This window comes from Bos grunniens, chromosome X (genome assembly GCF_055505025.1).
Source record: "Bos grunniens cultivar Pamir isolate PY7600 chromosome X, Bosgru_T2T1.0, whole genome shotgun sequence".
In the NCBI taxonomy this organism is placed as follows: Eukaryota; Metazoa; Chordata; class Mammalia; order Artiodactyla; family Bovidae; genus Bos; species Bos grunniens.
Genome location: NC_141194.1, coordinates 35084020 through 35103231, shown reverse-complemented (window position 1 = coordinate 35103231; position 19212 = coordinate 35084020). Strand labels below are relative to the sequence as shown.

Here is a 19212-nt window from a genome sequence, read left to right as displayed (position 1 = left end):
TTTGCAAACCGTTAGGAAATGTGAGAGTTGAGCAGGCTTTGAAAGATATTAAAATACTGCAAAAATTAAGAAGATAAACATCCTCTGAATCTCTTCAAATAACTTGTTAATTATGCTTCTGTCTAAAATAAGAAAGTCACAGATTGTGTTATTCAACAAATAATTGTAACACTTTGACAATATTCCATGCACTTCAAAATCCTCTGCTGAAAAGATAAAAGGAAAATCTAAATAACATTAGTATTCTGATATTATCTGACAGCCTAAATTAGGCCAAAGGAAATTATTCCTAAAATGACTTTCAAAAAAAGCAAAGATGTTCTCTTTCTTCTGGTTAACCTTGCTAAACAGTATCTATCTAAATGTCATTGGTCCATGGATGTATTAAATAGATGAATATTATATAGTAAACCCATGGAAATAAAACATAGTATCGTATACACCATAATGCTGTATAATGCAACAATGTATGTAAAATTAAAAATTTTCATCTTCTTTAATATCAGAAAAGTAGCCTATACTAGTCAAAACTAGAACAGGACTGCTGGCTGACACCGGAGTGTTCCACAGCGTAACCCGAGGGTCTGACCCTGTCCTCTGTCTTTGTGATAGGAGTTCCTCTGGCTTTTCCAGGGCTGGATGCTGCCTCACACCTAGTCTTGGGAGAGTAGGTGTTGTCAAGACCATCTAGACAGTATATTTAACTGAATCCAGTTAAGTCCTCTACAGAAACTTCTAAGATTTTGGCAGGCAGGAATGGAGAGCTACTCATCTCATGGCTACCCAGAACCAACCTTGTGATGAAACATGAAGAAGGGACAGGCTAATTAATTCTTCCTCTTAAGAATGTCAGTGACACCTTGACAAGCTACAATGGAAGCTGGGAACACAGAGCAGTGATGTGGCATCATGTTCCAGAATAAAACACATACCCGGAACTAGAAGGAGGAAGAAAGCAAGTGATGACCGCACCTGAGTACCTACTCCATGTGAGCTGCTGCTGCTTTTCTCCCCTGCATTAGCACCTTAAATTGGAAAAGGCAATGGCAACCCACTCCAGTACTCTTGCCTGGAAAATCCCATGGACGGAGGAGCCTGGTAGGCTGCAGTCCATGGGGTCGCTAAGAGTCGGACACAACTGAGTGACTTCACTTTCATTTTTCACTTTCATGCATTGGAGAAGGAAATGGCAACCCACTCCAGTATTCTTGCCTGGAGAATCCCAGGAATGGGGGAGACTGGTGGGCTGCCGTCTATGGGGTCACATAGAGTTGGACATGACTGAAGTGACTTAGCAGCAGCAGCAGCGGCGGCAGCACCTTAAGTCCCATTGACAGAGTCAATTCCTAGGCAGGTTGATAAGGAGTCTGGAAGTCCCCAAGGAGAGAGGGATCTGGAATTCTCAAGGATGAGGAAAGGACAAACTTTTTTCCCTCTACATTCCTTAGGATTATATAACAATAATGTATCCTGCTTGAGGACAGTTTCTGGAAAAAACCTTCTGGCTAATTCTGTTAGCTTAAAATGTAAATTATGGGAGTGGGTCTAGTAAGTACAACCTCCAGACATTCTTTTGATTCACTGTTAATAACTAATTAAAAATATGTAACTCCATTGCTAACATTAGTGAGGGGACACTCTTTCTGCCCTCTTCTGATGTCTATGTAAGAAGCTTTCTTTATCTCTTTTATACTTTAATAAAACTTTATTACACAAAAGCTCTGAGTGATCAAGCCTTGTCTCTGGCCCCAGATTGAATTCTTTTCCTCTGAAGGCCAAGAATCCTGGAGTCTTTCATGGTTCAGCAACAACCTTTCACCATCATCAGGATACTCTTCTTCAGTATCAGGTACCTGATGCTTCCTGCCTGGGGTGAGTTCTGCTGTCAAATCAGGTGGCTTTCCTGCCAGTCCAGTGACTTGGAGTCAGAAACATATGGATTCACTTTTTAATATAAGAGATCCAGCCCTGATCCTTTGGAGTGGGAGCACTGACTCTAAGACTGAGTTCAGTTCAGTTCAGTCGCTCAGTTGTGTCTGACTCTTTGTGACCCCATGAATCGCAGCACGCCAGGCCTCCCTGCCCATCACCATCTCCTGGAGTTCACTCAAACTCATGTCCATCGAGTCAGTGATGCCATCCAGCCATCTCATCCTCTGTCACCCTCTTCTCCTCCTGCCCCCAATCCCTCCCAGCATCAGAGTCTTTTCCAATGAGTCAACTCTTCACATGAAGTGGCTCTAGGGAGTATCAAATAGTGAGAACTTACACAAAGGAAACCACCTGAATACAACACTTGGCATCACCCAACCACCAGAGGCACCCTGTGCAGGACACCTCATCTAAACAACAAACAAAACAAAAATAGAAACCCAATCATCAGCAGACAGGATTATCACCTCACTCAGCCTTGCTCATCAGAGGAAAAACAAACTAACTAACTCAGCACAAATCTTATCCTATAGGAAGCTTACACAAACCACTGGACTAACCTTAGGAGGGCAGAAACCAAAAGGAAGAAGGAATTCAACCCTGAAGCCTGGGAAAAGGAGACTTCAAATACAAGTTAAAAAAAAATAAAGAAAAGGCAGAGAAATACTACATAAATGAAGGAACAAACTAGAAATACGTAAGTCCAAATAACTGAAGAGGAAATAGGCAAACTACCAGAAAAATAATTCAGAAAAATTATAGTAAAGATGATCAAAACCCTTGAAAACAAAATGGAGAAAATGTAAGAATCAATTAACAAAGACCTAGAAGAATTAAAGAATAAACAAACAGAGACAACACAATTACTGAAATTAAAAATACTCTAGAAGGAATCAATAGCATAATATCTGAAACAGAAGAATGAATCAGTGAGCTGGAAGATAAAATGGTAGAAATAACTTCTGAAGGGCAGAATAAAGTAAAAACAATAAAAACCACTGAGGATAATCGTACAAACCTCTAGGACAATATCAAATGCACCAACATTCAAATTATAGGGGTCCCAGAAGAAGAAGAGAAAAATAAAGGGTATGACAAAATTTTTGAAGAGATTATAGTTGAAAATTTCCCTAACATGGAAAAGGAAATAGTCAATCAAGTCCAAGAGCCGCAGAGTCCCATACAGGATAAACCCAAGGAGAAACATGCCAAGATACATACTAATCAAACTAATGAAGACTAAACACAAAGAAAGAATATTGAAAGCAGCAAAGGAAAAGCAACAAGTAACATACAAGGGAAACCCCACACTTTTAACAGCTGATCTTTCAGCAGAAACTGCAGGCCAGAAGGGAATGGCAGGATATATTTAAAGAACTGAAAAGGAAAAATCTACAAGCAAGATTACTGTACCCGTCAAAGTTCTCATTCAAAATTGATAGAGAAATAAAAAGCTTTTCAGACAAGCAAAAGTTAAAAGAATTCAGTACCATCAAACTAGCTTTACAACAAATGTTAAAGGGTTTTATGACAGACTATATTTTTGGGATCCAAAGTCACTGCAGATGGTGACTGCCATCATGAAATGAAAAGATTCTTGCTCCTTGGAAGAAAAGTTATGACCAACCTAGACAGCATATTAAAAAGCAAAGACATTACTTTGCCAACAAAGGTCCATCTAGTCAAAGCTACGGTTTTTCCAGTAGTCATGTATGGATGTGAGAGTTGGACTATAAAGAAAGCTGAGTGCCAAAGAATTGATGCTTTTGAACTGGGGTGTTGGAGAAGACTCTTGAGAGTCCCTTGGACTGCAAGAAGATCCAACCAGTCCTAAAGGAAGTCAGTACTGAATATTCATTGGAAGGACTGATGCTGAAGCTGAAACTCCAATTCTTTCGCCACCTGATGTGAAGAACTGACTCATTTGAAAAAACCCTGATACTGGGAAAGAGTGAAGGTGGGAGAAGGGGATGACAGAGGATGAAATGATTAAATGGCATTGCTGTCTCAATGGACATGAGTTTGAGTAAACTCCGGGAGTTGGTGATGGTCAGGGAAGCCTGGCGTGCTGCACCCCATGGGGTCACAAAATCAGGCACTACTGAGCGACTGAACTGAACTGATGGTCAAGAAATAGAAGAGAAGGAAAAGATCCACATAATTAACCAAAAACAATTAAGAAAATGGCAATGGGAACATATATATCAATAATTACTTTGAATGTAATCAGATTAAATGCTTCAACCTAAAGACACAGACTGGCTGAATGGATATAAAAATAAGACCCATATACATGCTGTCTACAAGAAACCCACTTCAGACCTAAAGACACATATAGACTGAAAGTGAGAGGATGGAAAAATATATTCCATGTAAATGGGAAGCAAAAGAAAGCTGGAGGAGCAATCCTCATATCAGACAAAATAGACCTTAAAGAAGATTACAAGAGATAAGGAAGGACACTACATAATAGTCAAGGGATCAATCCAAGAGGAAGACATAACAATTGTAAATATCTATGTAACCAACATAGGAGCACCTCAATACATAAGACAAACACTAAAAGACATAAAAGGAGAAATTGACAGTAACACAATAATAGCAGGAGACTTTAACACCCCACTCACACCAATGGACAGATCAACAAAACAAAAAATTAATAAGGAAACACAAGTCTTAAATGATACATTAGATGAGATGGATCTCCTTGAAATCTTCAGGACCTTCCATCCAAATGCAGAAGAATACACCTTCTCAAGTGCACATGGAACATTCTCCAGTATAGACCACATCTTGGGTCACAAAACAAACCTCAGTAAATTTAAGAAAACTGAAATCATATCAAGCATCTTCTCTGACCAAAATGCTATGAGACTAGATATCAATTACAAGAAAAAAACACAAACACAGGAAGATTAACAATGCATTTCTAAATAACAGGTTACTGAAGAAATCAAAAGGGAAATCAAAAAGTTTCTAGAAACAAATGATAATGAAAACATGACAATTCAAAACCTATGGGATGCAGCAAAAGCAGTTCTAAGAGGGAATTTTATAGCAATACAATCCTACTTTAAGAAACAAGAAAATCATTGAATAGACAACCTAACTTTACACCTAAAGCAACTGGAAAAAGAACAAAAACACCCCAGAATTAGTAGAAGGAAAGAAATCATAATGATCGGAGCAGAAATAAATGAAAAAGAAATGAAAAAAACAATAGTAAAGATTAATAAAACTAAAAGCTAGTTCTTTGAGAAGATTAATTGACAAACCTTTAGCCAGACTCATCAAGAAAAAAAAAAAAGAGAGAGAAGAATCAAATCAACAAAATTAGAATGGAAAAGGAGAGGTTACAACAGACAATGCAGAAATACAAAGGATTATAAGAGACTATTATGAATAACTATATGGCAATAAAATGGACAACCTGGAAGAAACAGACAGATTCTTAGAAAAGTTCAATCTTCTAAGATTGAACCAGGAAGAAATAGAAATTATGAACAACCCAATTACAAGCACTGAAATTGAAGCTGTGATCAAAAATCTCCCAGAAAACAAATGCTCAGGACCAGATGGCTTCATGGGATAATTTTATTAAATATTTAGAGAAGAGGAAGGGTGGGCTGCCATCTATGGGGTCACACAGAGTCGGACATGACTGAAGCGACTTAGCAGCAGCAGCAGCAATACCTATCCTTCTAAAACTCTTCCAAAAAATTGCAGAGGAAGGAACACTTCCAAACTCATTCTATGCAGCCACCATCACCCTGATACCAAAACCAGACAAATACAACACAAGAAAACTACAGGTCAATATCACTGATGAACATAGATGCAAAAATCCTCAACAAAATTTTAGCAATCAGAATTCAGGAACACATCAAAAAGCTCATATACCATGATCAAGCTGGGTTTATTCCAGGGATGCAAGGATTCTTCAATATATGCAAATCAATCAATGTGATATACCATATTAACAAACTGAAAGATAAAAACCATATGATAATCTCAATAGATGCAGAAAAAGCCTTTGACAAAATTTGGCACCCATTTACGATTAAAACTCTTCAAAGAATGGGCATAGAAGGAACCTATCTCAACATAGTAAAGGCCATATATGATAAGCCTACAGCAAAGATTACTCTCAATGGTGAAAAACTAAAAGCATTCTCCCTTAGATCAGAAAGAAGACAAGGGTGTCCACTTTCACCACTGCTATTCAACATAGTTCTGGAAGTCCTAGCTATAGCAATCAGAAAAGAAAAATAAAAAGAATCCAGATCAGAAGAGAAGAAGCAAAGCTCTCACTGTTTGCAGATGACATGATACTGTACACAGAAAACCTTAAAGATAGTATCAGAAAATTACTTGAGCTAATCAGTGAAATTAGCAAAGTTTCAGGATACAAAATCAATACACAGAAATCACTTGCATTTCTATATACTAACAATGAAAAATCAGAAAGAGAAATTAAGGAATCAATCCCATTCACCACTGCAACAAAAATAAATAAATATCTAGGAATAAACTTACCTAAGGAGGCAAAAGAACTGTACACAGAAATGTATAAGACACTGATGAAAGAAATCAAAGATGACATAAACAGATGGAGAGATATTCCATGTTCCTGGATAGGAAGAATCAATATTGTGAAAATGACTATACTACCAAATGCAATCTACAGATTCAATGTGACCCCTATAAAATTACCAATGGCATTTTTCACAGAACTAGAGCAAAAAAATTTCACAATTCATATGGAAACACAAAAGACCCCAAATAGCCAAAGCAGTCTTTAGAAAGAAGAATGGAGCTGGTGGAATCAACCTTCCTGACTTCAGATTATACTACAAAGCTAAAGTCATCAAGACGTTATGGTACTGGCACAAAAACAGAAAAACAGACCAATGGAACAAGATAGAAAGGCCAGAAATAAACCCATGCTCCTATGGGTACTTCATTTTTGACAAAGGATGCAAGAATATACAATGAAGCAAAGAAAGCCTCTTCAATAAATGGTGATGAGAAAACTGGACAGCTACATGTAAAAGAATGAAATTAGAACACTTCCTAACATCTTACACAAAGATAAACTCAAAATGGATTAAAGACCTAAATGTAAGAACAGAAACTATAAAACTCTTAGAGGAAAACATAGGCAGAACACTCGACATAAATTAAAGCAAGATCCTCTATGACCCACCTCCTAGAGTAATGGAAATAAAAACAAAAGTAAACAAGTGGGACCTGATTAAACTTAAAAGCTTTTGCACAGCAAAGGAAACTAGAAGCAAGGTGAAAAGACAACCCTCAGAATGGGAGAAAATAACAGCAAATAAAACAACTGATAAAGCATTAATTTCCAAAATATAAAAGCAGCTCACACAACTCAATCCAAAAAAATAAACAACCCAATTAAAAAGTGGGAAAAAGACCTAAACAGACATTTCTCCAAAGAAGACATACAGCTGGCTAACAAACATATGAAATGATGCTCAACACTGCTCATTATGAGAGAAATACAAATCAAAACTACAATGAGATATCACCTCACATCAGTCGGAATGGCCATCATCAAAAAGTCTACAAACAATAAATACTGGAGAGGATGTGGAGAAAAGGGAATGCTCTTGCACTGTTGGTGGGAAGGTAAATTGATACAGCTACTATGGAAGACTGTATGTAGATTCCTTAAAAAACTAGGAATAAAACTACCATATGACCCAGCAATTCCACTCCTAGAAATATACCCTGAGGAAACCAAAATTGAAAGAGACACATGTATCCCATTGTTTAGTGCAGCACTATTTACAATAGCTAGAACATGGAAGCAACCCAGATGTCCATCAAAAAATGAATGGAGAAAGAAGTTGTGGTACATATACACAATGGAATATTACTCAACCATAAAAAGGAATGCATTTGAGTCAGTTCTGATGAGGTGGATGAACCTAGAACCTATTATACAGAGTGAAGTGAGTCAGAAGGAGAAAGATAAATATCGTATTCTAATATATATATACAGAATCTAGAAAAATGGTACTGAAGAATTTATTTACAGGGCAGCAATGGAGAAACAGACATATAGAATAGACTTATGGACATGGGGCAAGGGGAAGAGAGGGTGAGATGTGTGGAAAGAGTAACATGGAAACTTACATTACCATATGTAAAACAGATAGCCAATGGGAATTTGCTGTATGGCTCAGGAAACTCAAACAGGGGCTCTGTATCCATCTGGAGGGGTGGGATGGGGCGGGAGACAGGAGGGAGGTTCAAAAGGGAGGGGTGGCTGATACAAGTTGAGGTTTGACAGAAAACAAAATTCTGTAAAGCAATTATCCATTAATAAGAAAATATATTGATAAAAAATAGAACAGATCATAGTGAACTCTGTAGACAGTATAATTCCATGTGACCCATATGTGCACCCACAGCATATATCCCAATTAACGTATTGCAACTAAGAAAGCAAAATTAATCTTTAGCATTTTCTCAAATCTTAATGTATCGTTAAAGTTTCTTAACTTTTTCCTCCTGAAAGCTAAATAACAGCTATTATTGCTTCAAAAATAAGATTTTAATTTCAGTAAACTCTATAGTTTAGTAACACTACTTAGGAATGTGTCATTAAATATATACTTTGTTAGCATTCACTACATCTTCTTATTGTGTTATTAATTCCTTTCACTTATTCTATCTATACCAGTTGGGTACAAGGCATCATACCAGTTATGCTGGGACATAAAAAAATGTTTTGACATAAGAGTCTTGTACTGTAATTGCCATATAAGCAGTTTGATTCTTGTTTGGAAGGATATGGCAACATGCCTTTCCATATAATGGTAGCAAGAAGTTCTCTCTTTGGCACTTCTATTGCCTTCAAAGAAAAAGCATATCACAGATTGTCCCTGAAATGTTTCCAGTGGTATCCTTTCCTCATGGGCACATTCTAGGAAAGGTTTTTTTTTTTTTTTTTTCCTTTGATTTTCTTCCTTTGTTATTTTTGTTGACGTTTTTAAATCACCAAACATCAAGGAATGCTACCCAATAACCAGTGTCATAGCAACCTCTCTTAAATCTTCACTGCATGTCTTTGGTGTTTTCAGGTGATGGTTCCAACAGCCTCAGGCACACCCTACTCAAAGATAACCACAAAGCACATGCTTGCTCGAATATCAGTGATTTGGGGGTTAGCTTCAACTTTGCTCTCCTTCACAACATGTCATATCTTAAATTTTCCAGAAAGCATAATTGAGACCAAAAACCCATAGAGAATCCTTGGGTGTGTCCTCTGTACCTCCTGAGATACACTGCAAGCACGAAGTCAGACCCCACTAGCAACCATTTTACTGAATAAAAGGATATACGCAGGCATGCTCACAAGTAGAAAATGATCCACTACAAAAAGAGCTTAGCCACTTTTGATAGCTTCTTAGTTAGGGTTATTTTAACTCCACTGGTCTCCAGTAATATGAGTAATAGAATGTTGAACTTACTTCTTTGGGAGAAAATGCTATGCCACACTCCACAGATGTCTCTTTCTCTAACTCCAGGAAAAATATGTTAGGAAACGCAGGGTCTGTGAATTTCCCTGTAAGACCAGAAAAAAAGACACTTTTAAAAAATGCCAGATAAATATCTATGGTATTACTGCTAAATGTGGAGATGAAACTTTGAGAAACCTCAGCAAAACATTCATAACAATTAAAAAGTAGTTGCTGAATCATCTGTGTAGGGCTGCATAAGGCTGTTTCATTAAGCTATCTCAACAGTTAGAACCTCATATGGACCAACTGACTGGTTCAAAATTGAGAAAGAAGTACAAGGCTGTTTATTGCCATTCTGTTTATTTAATAGATCACATATATGCAGAACACATCATGCAAAATGCCAGGCTGGATGAGTTACAAGCTGGAATCAAGATTTCTGGGAGAAAAATCAACAACCTCAGATATGCAGATGATACCACTTTAATGGCAGAAAACAAAGAGGAACAAAAGACTCTTTTGATAAGGGTGAAAGAGGAGAGTGAAAACAATGACTTAAAACTCAATATTAAAAAAAAAAAAAACAACTAAGATCATAGCATCTGGTTCCATCACTTTACAGCAAATAGAAGGGGAAAAGGTAGAAGCAGTGACAGATTTCCTCTTCTTAGGCTCTAAAATCACTGCATATGGTGATTGCAGCCATGAAATTAGATGACTGCTTCTTGGCAGGAAAACTATGGCAAACCTAGACAGTGTATTAAAAAGCAAAGACATCACTTTGCCAACAAAGGTCCATATAGTCAAGGCTATGGTCTTTCCAGTAGTCATGTACAGATGTGAGAGCTGAACCATAAAGAAGGCTGAGTGCCAAAGAATTGATGCTTCCGAACTGTGGTGCTGAAGAAGACTCTTGAGAGTCCCTTGGAGTGCAAGGAGATCAACCAATCTTAAAGGAAATCAACCCTGAATACTCATTGGAAGGACTGATGCTGAAGCTGAAGCTCCAATACTTTAGCCACCTGATGAGAACAGCTGACTCATTGGAAAAGACCCTGATGCTGGGAAAGATTGAGGGCAGGAGGAGAAGGGGATGACAGAGGATGAGATGGTTGGATGGCATCACTGACTCAATGGACATAAACTTGGGCAAACTCTGGGAGATGGTGATGGCCAGGGAAGCCTGGTATGCTGCAGTCCATGGAGTCACAAAGAGTGGGACATATATTCAATCAGCAAAAAGAGATGGTAAACCTATTTTATTGGTTTTTTATTTGACTTTTTTCTTGTTTCTTGAGGTATGCCTGTATTGCTATGAACTTTCCCCTTAGGACTGCTTTTAAAGTGTCCCACAGGTTTTGGGTTGTTGTGTTTTCATTTTCATTAGTTTCTATGCAAATTTTGATTTCTTTTTTGATTTCTTCTGTGATTTGTTGGTTATTCAGCAGTGTGTTGTTCAGCCTCCATATGCTGGAATTTTTAATAGTTTTTCTCCTGTAATTGAGATCTAATCTTACTGCATTGTGGTCAGAAAAGATGCTTGGAATGATTTCTATTTTTTTGAATTTACCAAGGCTAGATTTATGGCCCAGGATGTGATCTATCCTGGAGAAGGTTCCATGTGCGCTTGAGAAAAAGGTAAAATTCATTGTTTTGGGATGAAATGTCCTATAGATATCAATTAGGTCTAACTCGTCTATTGTATCGTTTAACGTTTGTGGTTTTTTGTTAATTTTCTGTTTAGTTGATCTATCCATAGGTGTGAGTGGAGTATTAAAGTCTCCCACTATTATTGTGTAATTGTTAATTTCTCCTTTCATACTTGTTAGCATTTGTCTTACATATTGCGGCACTCCTGTGTTGGGATTAAAGATCTCAACGTAAGACCAGAAACTATAAAACTCCTAGAGGAGAACATAGGCAAAACACTCTCTGACACACATCACAGCAGGATCCTCTATGACCCACCTCCCAGAATATTGGAAATAAAAGCAAAAATAAACAAATGGGACCTAATTAAACTTAAAAGCTTCTGCACAACTAAGGAAACTATTAGCAAGGTGAAAAGGCAGCCTTCAGAATGGGAGAAAATAATAGCAAATGAAGCAACTGACAAACAACTAATCTCAAAAATATACAAGCAACTCCTACAGCTCAACTCCATAAAAATAAATGACCCAATCAAAAAATGGGCCAAAGAACTAATAGACATTTATCCAAAGAAGACATACAGATGGCTAACAAACACATGAAAAGATGCTCAACATCACTCATTATCAGAGAAATGCAAATCAAAACCACTATGAGGTACCATTTCACGCCAGTCAGAATGGCTGCGATCCAAAAGTCTACAAGCAATAAATGCTGGAGAGGGTGTGGAGAAAAGGGAACTCTCTTACACTGTTGGTGGGAATGCAAACTAGTACAGCCACTATGGAGAACAGTGTGGAGATTCCTTAAAAAACTGGAAATAGAACTGCCTTATGATCCAGCAATCCCACTGCTGGGCATACACACTGAGGAAACCAGAAGGGAAAGAGACACGTGTACCCCAATGTTCATCGCAGCACTGTTTATAATAGCCAGGACATGGAAGCAACCTAGATGCCCATCAGCAGATGAATGGATAAGCAAGCTGGGGTACATATACACAATGGAGTATTACTCAGCCATTAAAAAGAATACATTTGAATCAGTTCTAATGAGATGGATGAAACTGGAACCTATTATACAGAGTGAAGTAAGCCAGAAAGAAAAACACCAATACAGTATACCAATGCATATATATGGAATTTAAAGATGGTAACAATAACCCTGTATACGAGACAGCAAAAGAGGCACTGATGTATAGATCAGTCTTATGGACTCTGTGGGAGAGGGAGAGGATGGGGAGATTTGGGAGAATGGCATTGAAACATGTATAATATCATGTATGAAACGAGTCGCCAGTCCAGGTTCGATGCACGATACTGGATGCTTGGGGCTGGTGCACTGGGACGACCCAGAGGGATGGTATGGGGAGGGAGGAGGGAGGAGGGTTCGGGATGGGGAACACAGGTATACCTGTGGCGGATTCATTTTGATATTTGGCAAAACTAATACAATATTGTAAAGTTTAAAAATAAAATAAAAAAAAAAACTATTTTAAAAATTTCCAAAACTTAAGAAGGTTATCACAGTCTTATTTAGATGAGTATAAAAAGGTGTAAAGGTCAAGGTCAAATAACTGACTGAATCTCAGGTCTGAGAGAATTGAGACTCCCTCTCCAGCAAAAATGGAGAGAGGAAGAGCCAGACCTCCTCTGATGCCGTACAGAATTCACAAAGAAGATAAACACAATTTTGTACAAGGAAACATTTCAATGTAATGGCATAACTTGAAAAATAAAGGCATTGGGTGAAAATACAGACAATTGTCAAAAAGCAACACAAACTTCAGGGTAAAAAATTATAATCATTTAAATAAACCTCTAAAATAAGTTCTTAAAGACTGAATGTTAGCTACAATGGAACATCTATCTTCATCTAAACAATTCTAAAATCCCTTTTTCTCCCTGAAGATTTCAGATTAATCCAAGGAACGATAATTTCAATTATTCCTGTCTGGAAATAAACTTAAATAATTCATTCCACCCTTCTCCATCCAGGTAAAATCTCACTCAACTTGATGTATGATATAAAAACCATTAGACAAATGAACCAAAAAAATCTATTAAGTGTTAATTAACACAAACATATTTGTGGTGTGGGGAAAAAAATACATATTATACAGCAAAAAATATCCACCTAGAATGACTATATATGTCAAATATATAAAATATAATAAAACAGATATTCTTAAATTATCTGTAGTATATATAAACATATAGACTGTGAAATGCAATAATCCAACATAGCATCAATAAATACTTCCTGAGGGCCTACAATGTGCAGAGAGTTACATCAGACATCTCTAGCAGAAAGCAAAATTTGGAACTGTAGTCGTTGAGCTCATGATCTCACAGTAAAGAAGACAAACAGGTACAAGGCTCTTTTTAATACAAGCTGCAATTTTTGTCACAGAAGGACGTTTATGTATTAACATACTCATATTAATAAAATGTATTTTCTGGACATTTTAAGTATAAACTTTATTGCAAATTATTAATAATTATCAAGATCAACTTATGTACATCCTAAGACTGTGTCAGCAGTCTGCTGTAAGACCCAATGCTACTGGAAATAGAAAACCAACAGAGCTTTTAAGATGGAATAAGATCTTTATTTGAAGGAGATCACTCTCTGGTATAGGTGTGAGGGAAAAAGGCTTGGAGGCTGGGAAAGCACTTTAAAAGAAGATGCAGTGGCCTAAAAGGGAAGTTTGAGCTAGGGCTAAGGCAGAACTGTGGAAAGAAACGCACCTTGCTGAGTAGCTCTACAGAATAAACAGGAAGAGTCTGTGAACCATTAACAAGGTGCATGAAACCATATGAAGCAATCAGAGCAAAAATGTTAAGGCAAATAAAGTTTCAACATCCAAATTTTTCAAAAATGAATATAAAATTCATATAGATTTCCTAGTGTCTACTGTTATCATTCCTGAGCTATTTCACAGTCTCTGCAAAAACAGCATGCTCACCTAGACCTATTCCATTTCCCACATTATTCAATTCAGTCGCTTGGTCGTGTCTGACTCTGAGACCCCATGGACTGCAGCACGCCAGGCTTCCCTGTCCATCACTAAATCCCAGAGCTTGCTCAAACTCATGCCCATTGAATCGGTGACAACATACAACCATCTAATCCTCTGTCGTCCCCTTCTCCTCCTGCTGTTAAGTCACTTCAGTCATGTCTGACTCTGTGTGACCCCACAGACGGCAGCCACCAGGCTCCCCCATCCCTTGGATTCTCCAGGCAAGAACAATGGAGTGGGTTGCCATTTCCTTCTCCAATACATGAAAGTGAAAAGTGAAAGTGAAGTCGCTCAGTCATGTCCAACTCTTAGCGACCCCATGGACTGCAGCCCACCAGGCTCCTTCATCCATGGGATTTTCCAGGCAAAGTACTGGAGTGGGGTGCCATTGCCTTCTCCACTCTCCTCCTGTCTTCAATCTTTTCCAGCATCAGGGTCTTTTCCAATGAGTCAGTTCTTCGCATCAGGTGGCCAAACTATTGGAGCTTCAGCTTCAGCATCAGTCCTTCCAATGAATATTCAGGACTGATCTCCTTTAGGATTGACTAGTTTGATCTCCCTGCAGTCCAATGGACTCTCAAGAGTCTTCTCAACACCACAGTTTGACAGCATCAATTCTTTGGCACTCAGCTTTCTTTATAGTCCAACTCTCACATCCATGCATGACTAATAGAAAAACCATAGCCTTGACTATATGGACAAGCATTGACTATATGGACATTACTTTGCCTTTGTTGGCAAAGTAATGTCTCTTGCTTTTTAATGCTCCCGCATTATATCAACTATGAATTGTTCATCCAGACATCTGTCTCTTACAGTCAAAAACTGGGAATGATCCAAAATTTCTTCCTCTTCCCTAATACACACGTCCACTTGATAACCACATTGGAGAATTTCTAAGTATCTTTGGAAATCTCCTCCTTTCCTTCCCAACATCAAAATCTGAGCTCAGGCTCTTATCATTTGTCACCTGTATGGCCACCACACCTAACTGATCTCCCTGTCTCTGGTCTTGCCCTTTCTACACCCACGTTTTCCCCCAAGCTATTTTCAACTTCAGTCCAAAAGGAAAATTAGTGAAGGGCAAGCCAACTCACACCATTGCCTAGGTATCAATCCTTTAACCAAACTGTCTAACCTCTAGAATGGATTCCCTGGCGGCTCAGTGGTAAAGAATCTGCCTGCCAATGCAGGATATGTGGGTTTGATCCCTGGGTCAGGAAGATCCTCTGGAGAAGTAAAGAGCAACCCATTCTAGTATTCTTGCCTGGGAAATCCCATGGACAGAGGAGCCTGGCCAGCTATAGTCCATGGGTCACAAAAGAGTTGGAAACAACTTCGGGACTAAACAACAACAACAACCCCTAGAATAAATGTCCAGAAAAGAATGTTAGTTACCTGGGTCTCACTTGCCCCTCTAGTCCTATACTCCTATACTCTAGATATTCCCAACTACTTGCCATATTGACTCATATCTACGCCTTTCAGTTCACTTCAGTTCAGTCGCTCAGTCGTGTCTGACTCTTTGCGACTCCATGAATCGCAGCACACCAGGCCTCCCTGTCCATCACCAACTCCCAGAGTTCACTCAGACTCACGTCCATCAAGTCAGTGATGCCATCCAGCCATCTCATCCTCTGTCGTCCCCTTCTCCTCCTGCCCCCAATCCCTCCCAGCATCAGAGTCTTTTCCAATGAGTCAACTCTTCGCATGAGGTGGCCAAAGTACTGGAGTTTCAGCTTTAGCATCAATCCTTCCAAAGAACATCCAGGACTGATCTCCTTTAGAATGGACTGGTTGGATCTCCTTGCAGTCCAAGGGACTCTCAAGAGTCTTCTCCAACACCACAGTTCAAAAGCATCAATTCTTCGGTGCTCAGCTTTTCTGCCCCCTTCTCTGTATTGCTCCTCATTCTTCAAAATCCAGATGAGGCATCAATTTCTCCAAGAAATTTTTCCTAGTGCTGATTCTCAGCTAGTTCCCCTTAGCACCATGTACTGACTTGTCTTGAAGCATCCACCATACTATATGGTAATAACCCAATACTTCATTTCTCTTTCTCCTAGTGTTATATAGGTGGTATTCATTTGTCACTTAGATCCAACAGCCATCTTTCTCTGCTCTCCTCTGTCCTAACCTCTACAGATTGATTTACTGAGGCTCCTTGCTCTTCTGCCTCTGATTTGGTTCAACCACAGGGAGATGCCAGCAAGGTATCAGAGGATAGGAGGTATTTATGCCCTCACATTTTCCCTACCTCACCTACAATTCTAGCAAGGATTTTTTTTTTTTTTTAATAATTAACAGCTTTTATCAGATGGCCTCTCTTTTACAGTTTCACCACTCATAGGGCTCCGATATCTTGCCTCATCTTGCTCCTTGAGGTAGAGGTAGAAGCAGCTTCTATCCTTGTCAGTTCCTTTAAACCTGGTTCCCAGGTCCATACATAATTCCTTCATTAAATAATCTTCAGTTAAATGCTTGAAGTGAGTCATTTATTTATTACTAAGACCTTGACTGATAAACTTACTGTTCACTTTCGGAGAAAAAGTAAAATGTCTTGTCTTTATAGACTCATAAGCTAGTATCTGACCTATAATTGGTATTCAATAAATATGTGCTGAATAAAAAATGACTAAAGCAATGGTTGGCAAACAGTTTTCTGTAAGGGTTTAGACAGTAAATATTTTAGGTTTTGCAAGCCATATGGTTTCTGTCACAACTATTCAACTCTGCCATTATAAAAGTATCCATAAACAATACACAAACAAATGAGTATGCCTGTGTTCTAATAAAAGTATATTTATAAAAAGAGGGGCCAGGCCAGATTTAGCCCGTAGATCTTAGTTTGACAACACCTGAGGTAAACAATTGAAATATATTTATAAGTGTATTTTTTCAAACAATTTTAACATAAAGATACCTAATATATAGTTAAACACACAGAGAGAGCTCTCTAAAATATTTACCTAAAATTCTTAAGCAATTAAAACTAGCAATTAATAATTTTATTTTCATTTATAGTATATACTTATATATAACATACTTAACCTATTATATATATTAGTAAGCAGAGTTAATTGCCATGTATTACCAGTCTTCTGATATTAATACAGGTATATTTATAAAAATAGAACCAAGATTTGTTACAGGATATAAGAAAAACATGCACTTTTAAAAATATTGAGAACAACTGCTGGGGTCACACAGAGTTGGACACAACTGAAGTGACTTAGCAGCAGCAGCAGCAGCCCTTCACAGTACTCAACGTTATTTCTTTGAGCAACTTAAAATTCTTTAACTTTTATAATAATATCATCATGGTATAAAATATGTACCTGATTTGCCTTTAAAATCCAGTGAAAAACCATCAGCATCTTTCAGATTAAACTGTACTCTGGCACGTGTTATACCTTTGTTTTTTACAAAAAATGGCATAATCTGAGTAGAACCAACGTAGGTGCCAATGAAGTTAAATTTATTCTAAAAAACAAACAAAAAAAGAAATAATAAATAGAAGGCAGAGTAACAGTTAATAAAGACAATGTAAACTAAAAATTATACTGTAAGACACGAGATCTTAAAAGTCCTTATCACTAGAAAAAAAAAAAGATTATGCTTGGTGACAGATGATAACTAGACTTACCATGGTGAACACTTCACAATATATACAAATACTGAATCATATTGTACACCTGAAACTAACATAATGTTATATGTCAATTATACCTCAATAAAAAATTACACTCTTATGTTTTTCAAGGACATTATTAATGGTGGCACACTCTACAAACTGGGCTTCCCAGGAGGCTCAGTGGTAAAGAAACTACCTACCAATGCAGGAGACACAGGTTTGATTCCTGGGTTGGGAAGATCTCCTGGAGCAGGAAATGGTAACCCATTCCAGTATTCTAGCCTGGGAAATTCCAAGGACAGAGGAGCCCAGCAGACTACAGTCTATGGGGTCGCAAAAGAATCCTACATGATTTAGCAATTAAATGAGAACTCTATACAAATTCATTATATTTTTCTTCTTCCTCTCTCCTGCATGTAATCAGTTATCAAGTCCCATTCATTCTGCCTCTTTCACCTCTTATCTTTATTGCAATTATATAAAGTTAGCAACTGGTCACTTTTCATTTCATTTCTAGATTTTGACTTTCTCTAATTCTCCATTCCACAACTAAGTCACAAGTAAACTAATTGAAAATCTGACCACATGACTTCTTGTCTTAAAATGTGATGATTCTCCTCCACCTACAGGACAATGTCAAGTTCATTAGGAGGGCTCATAAAGCTCACCACGACCTTCCCCCTCCTCCTGTTCCAGCCTCACCGAGCTCTACTCTCACCCCTACCACTCTATATTTCAGCAAGCTGTATACCTGTCATTTCCAACCTACTGACGCTTCTACCCTCTGTGTCTTTATTGAGGTATCTCTTCTGTCAGGAAGACCCTTCTCTAACTTGCACTTGCTTGATAAAATACTATGCATCCTTCAAACACCAGCTGGATAAGCCAGTTAATTACAGTCTGCTCAAGACTACTTCTGTTCCTTATGTTTACTTACATTATGACATCACAAATCCATTGATTTGTATATTTATCTGTGTCTCCTAGTGAATCTTATGTCTCATTCATTTTTGTCTTGTATCTATCTGACATCTAGCTTAAATATATAGGAATGCTAATTGAATGTATCTTAACTTTAACTTATATGACAGGCATGCGCCTATACCAAAAAACTCTGTAGGATTCCTCTTCTGGTGGAGTAACTATAGATACCCTATAGTTCCTAGTAAAAGAATCATATACAGCATTAAAAGAGAAAGAGACAACAGTATCCTGATGTTGAGAAAAACATGGCATTAAAGTCAACTGTCCACTATTTGCTTCAGTTGTTGGTGCTAGTGGTAAAGAACCTGTCTGCCAATGTGGGAGATGTAAGAGATGCAGTTTCAATCCCTGAGTCAGGAAGATCCTCTGGAGGAAGGCACGGCAGCCTACTCTAGTGTTTTTGCCTGGGAAATCCCATGGACAGAGGAGCCTGGCAGGTTACAGTCCATAGGGTCACAAAGAGTAGGACATGACTGAAACAACTTAGCACAAAAAAT

The 19212-nt window shown here is 38.0% G+C and overlaps 1 protein-coding gene across 2 annotated transcripts in view; it reads right to left on the bottom strand.

The window, feature by feature from the left end:
* CFAP47 (cilia and flagella associated protein 47) overlaps positions 1 to 19212 on the bottom strand; it is a 507751-nt gene that overhangs the window by 420475 nt on the left and 68064 nt on the right. For both annotated transcript variants that reach the window (XM_086387631.1, XM_086387632.1), the window contains exons 20-21: positions 17436 to 17580; positions 9435 to 9529 (exon numbers count right to left, since the gene is read on the bottom strand). In XM_086387631.1, the coding sequence (XP_086243757.1) occupies positions 9435 to 9529; positions 17436 to 17580 (240 nt within the window). The remainder of the gene's footprint in view (positions 1 to 9434; positions 9530 to 17435; positions 17581 to 19212) is intronic.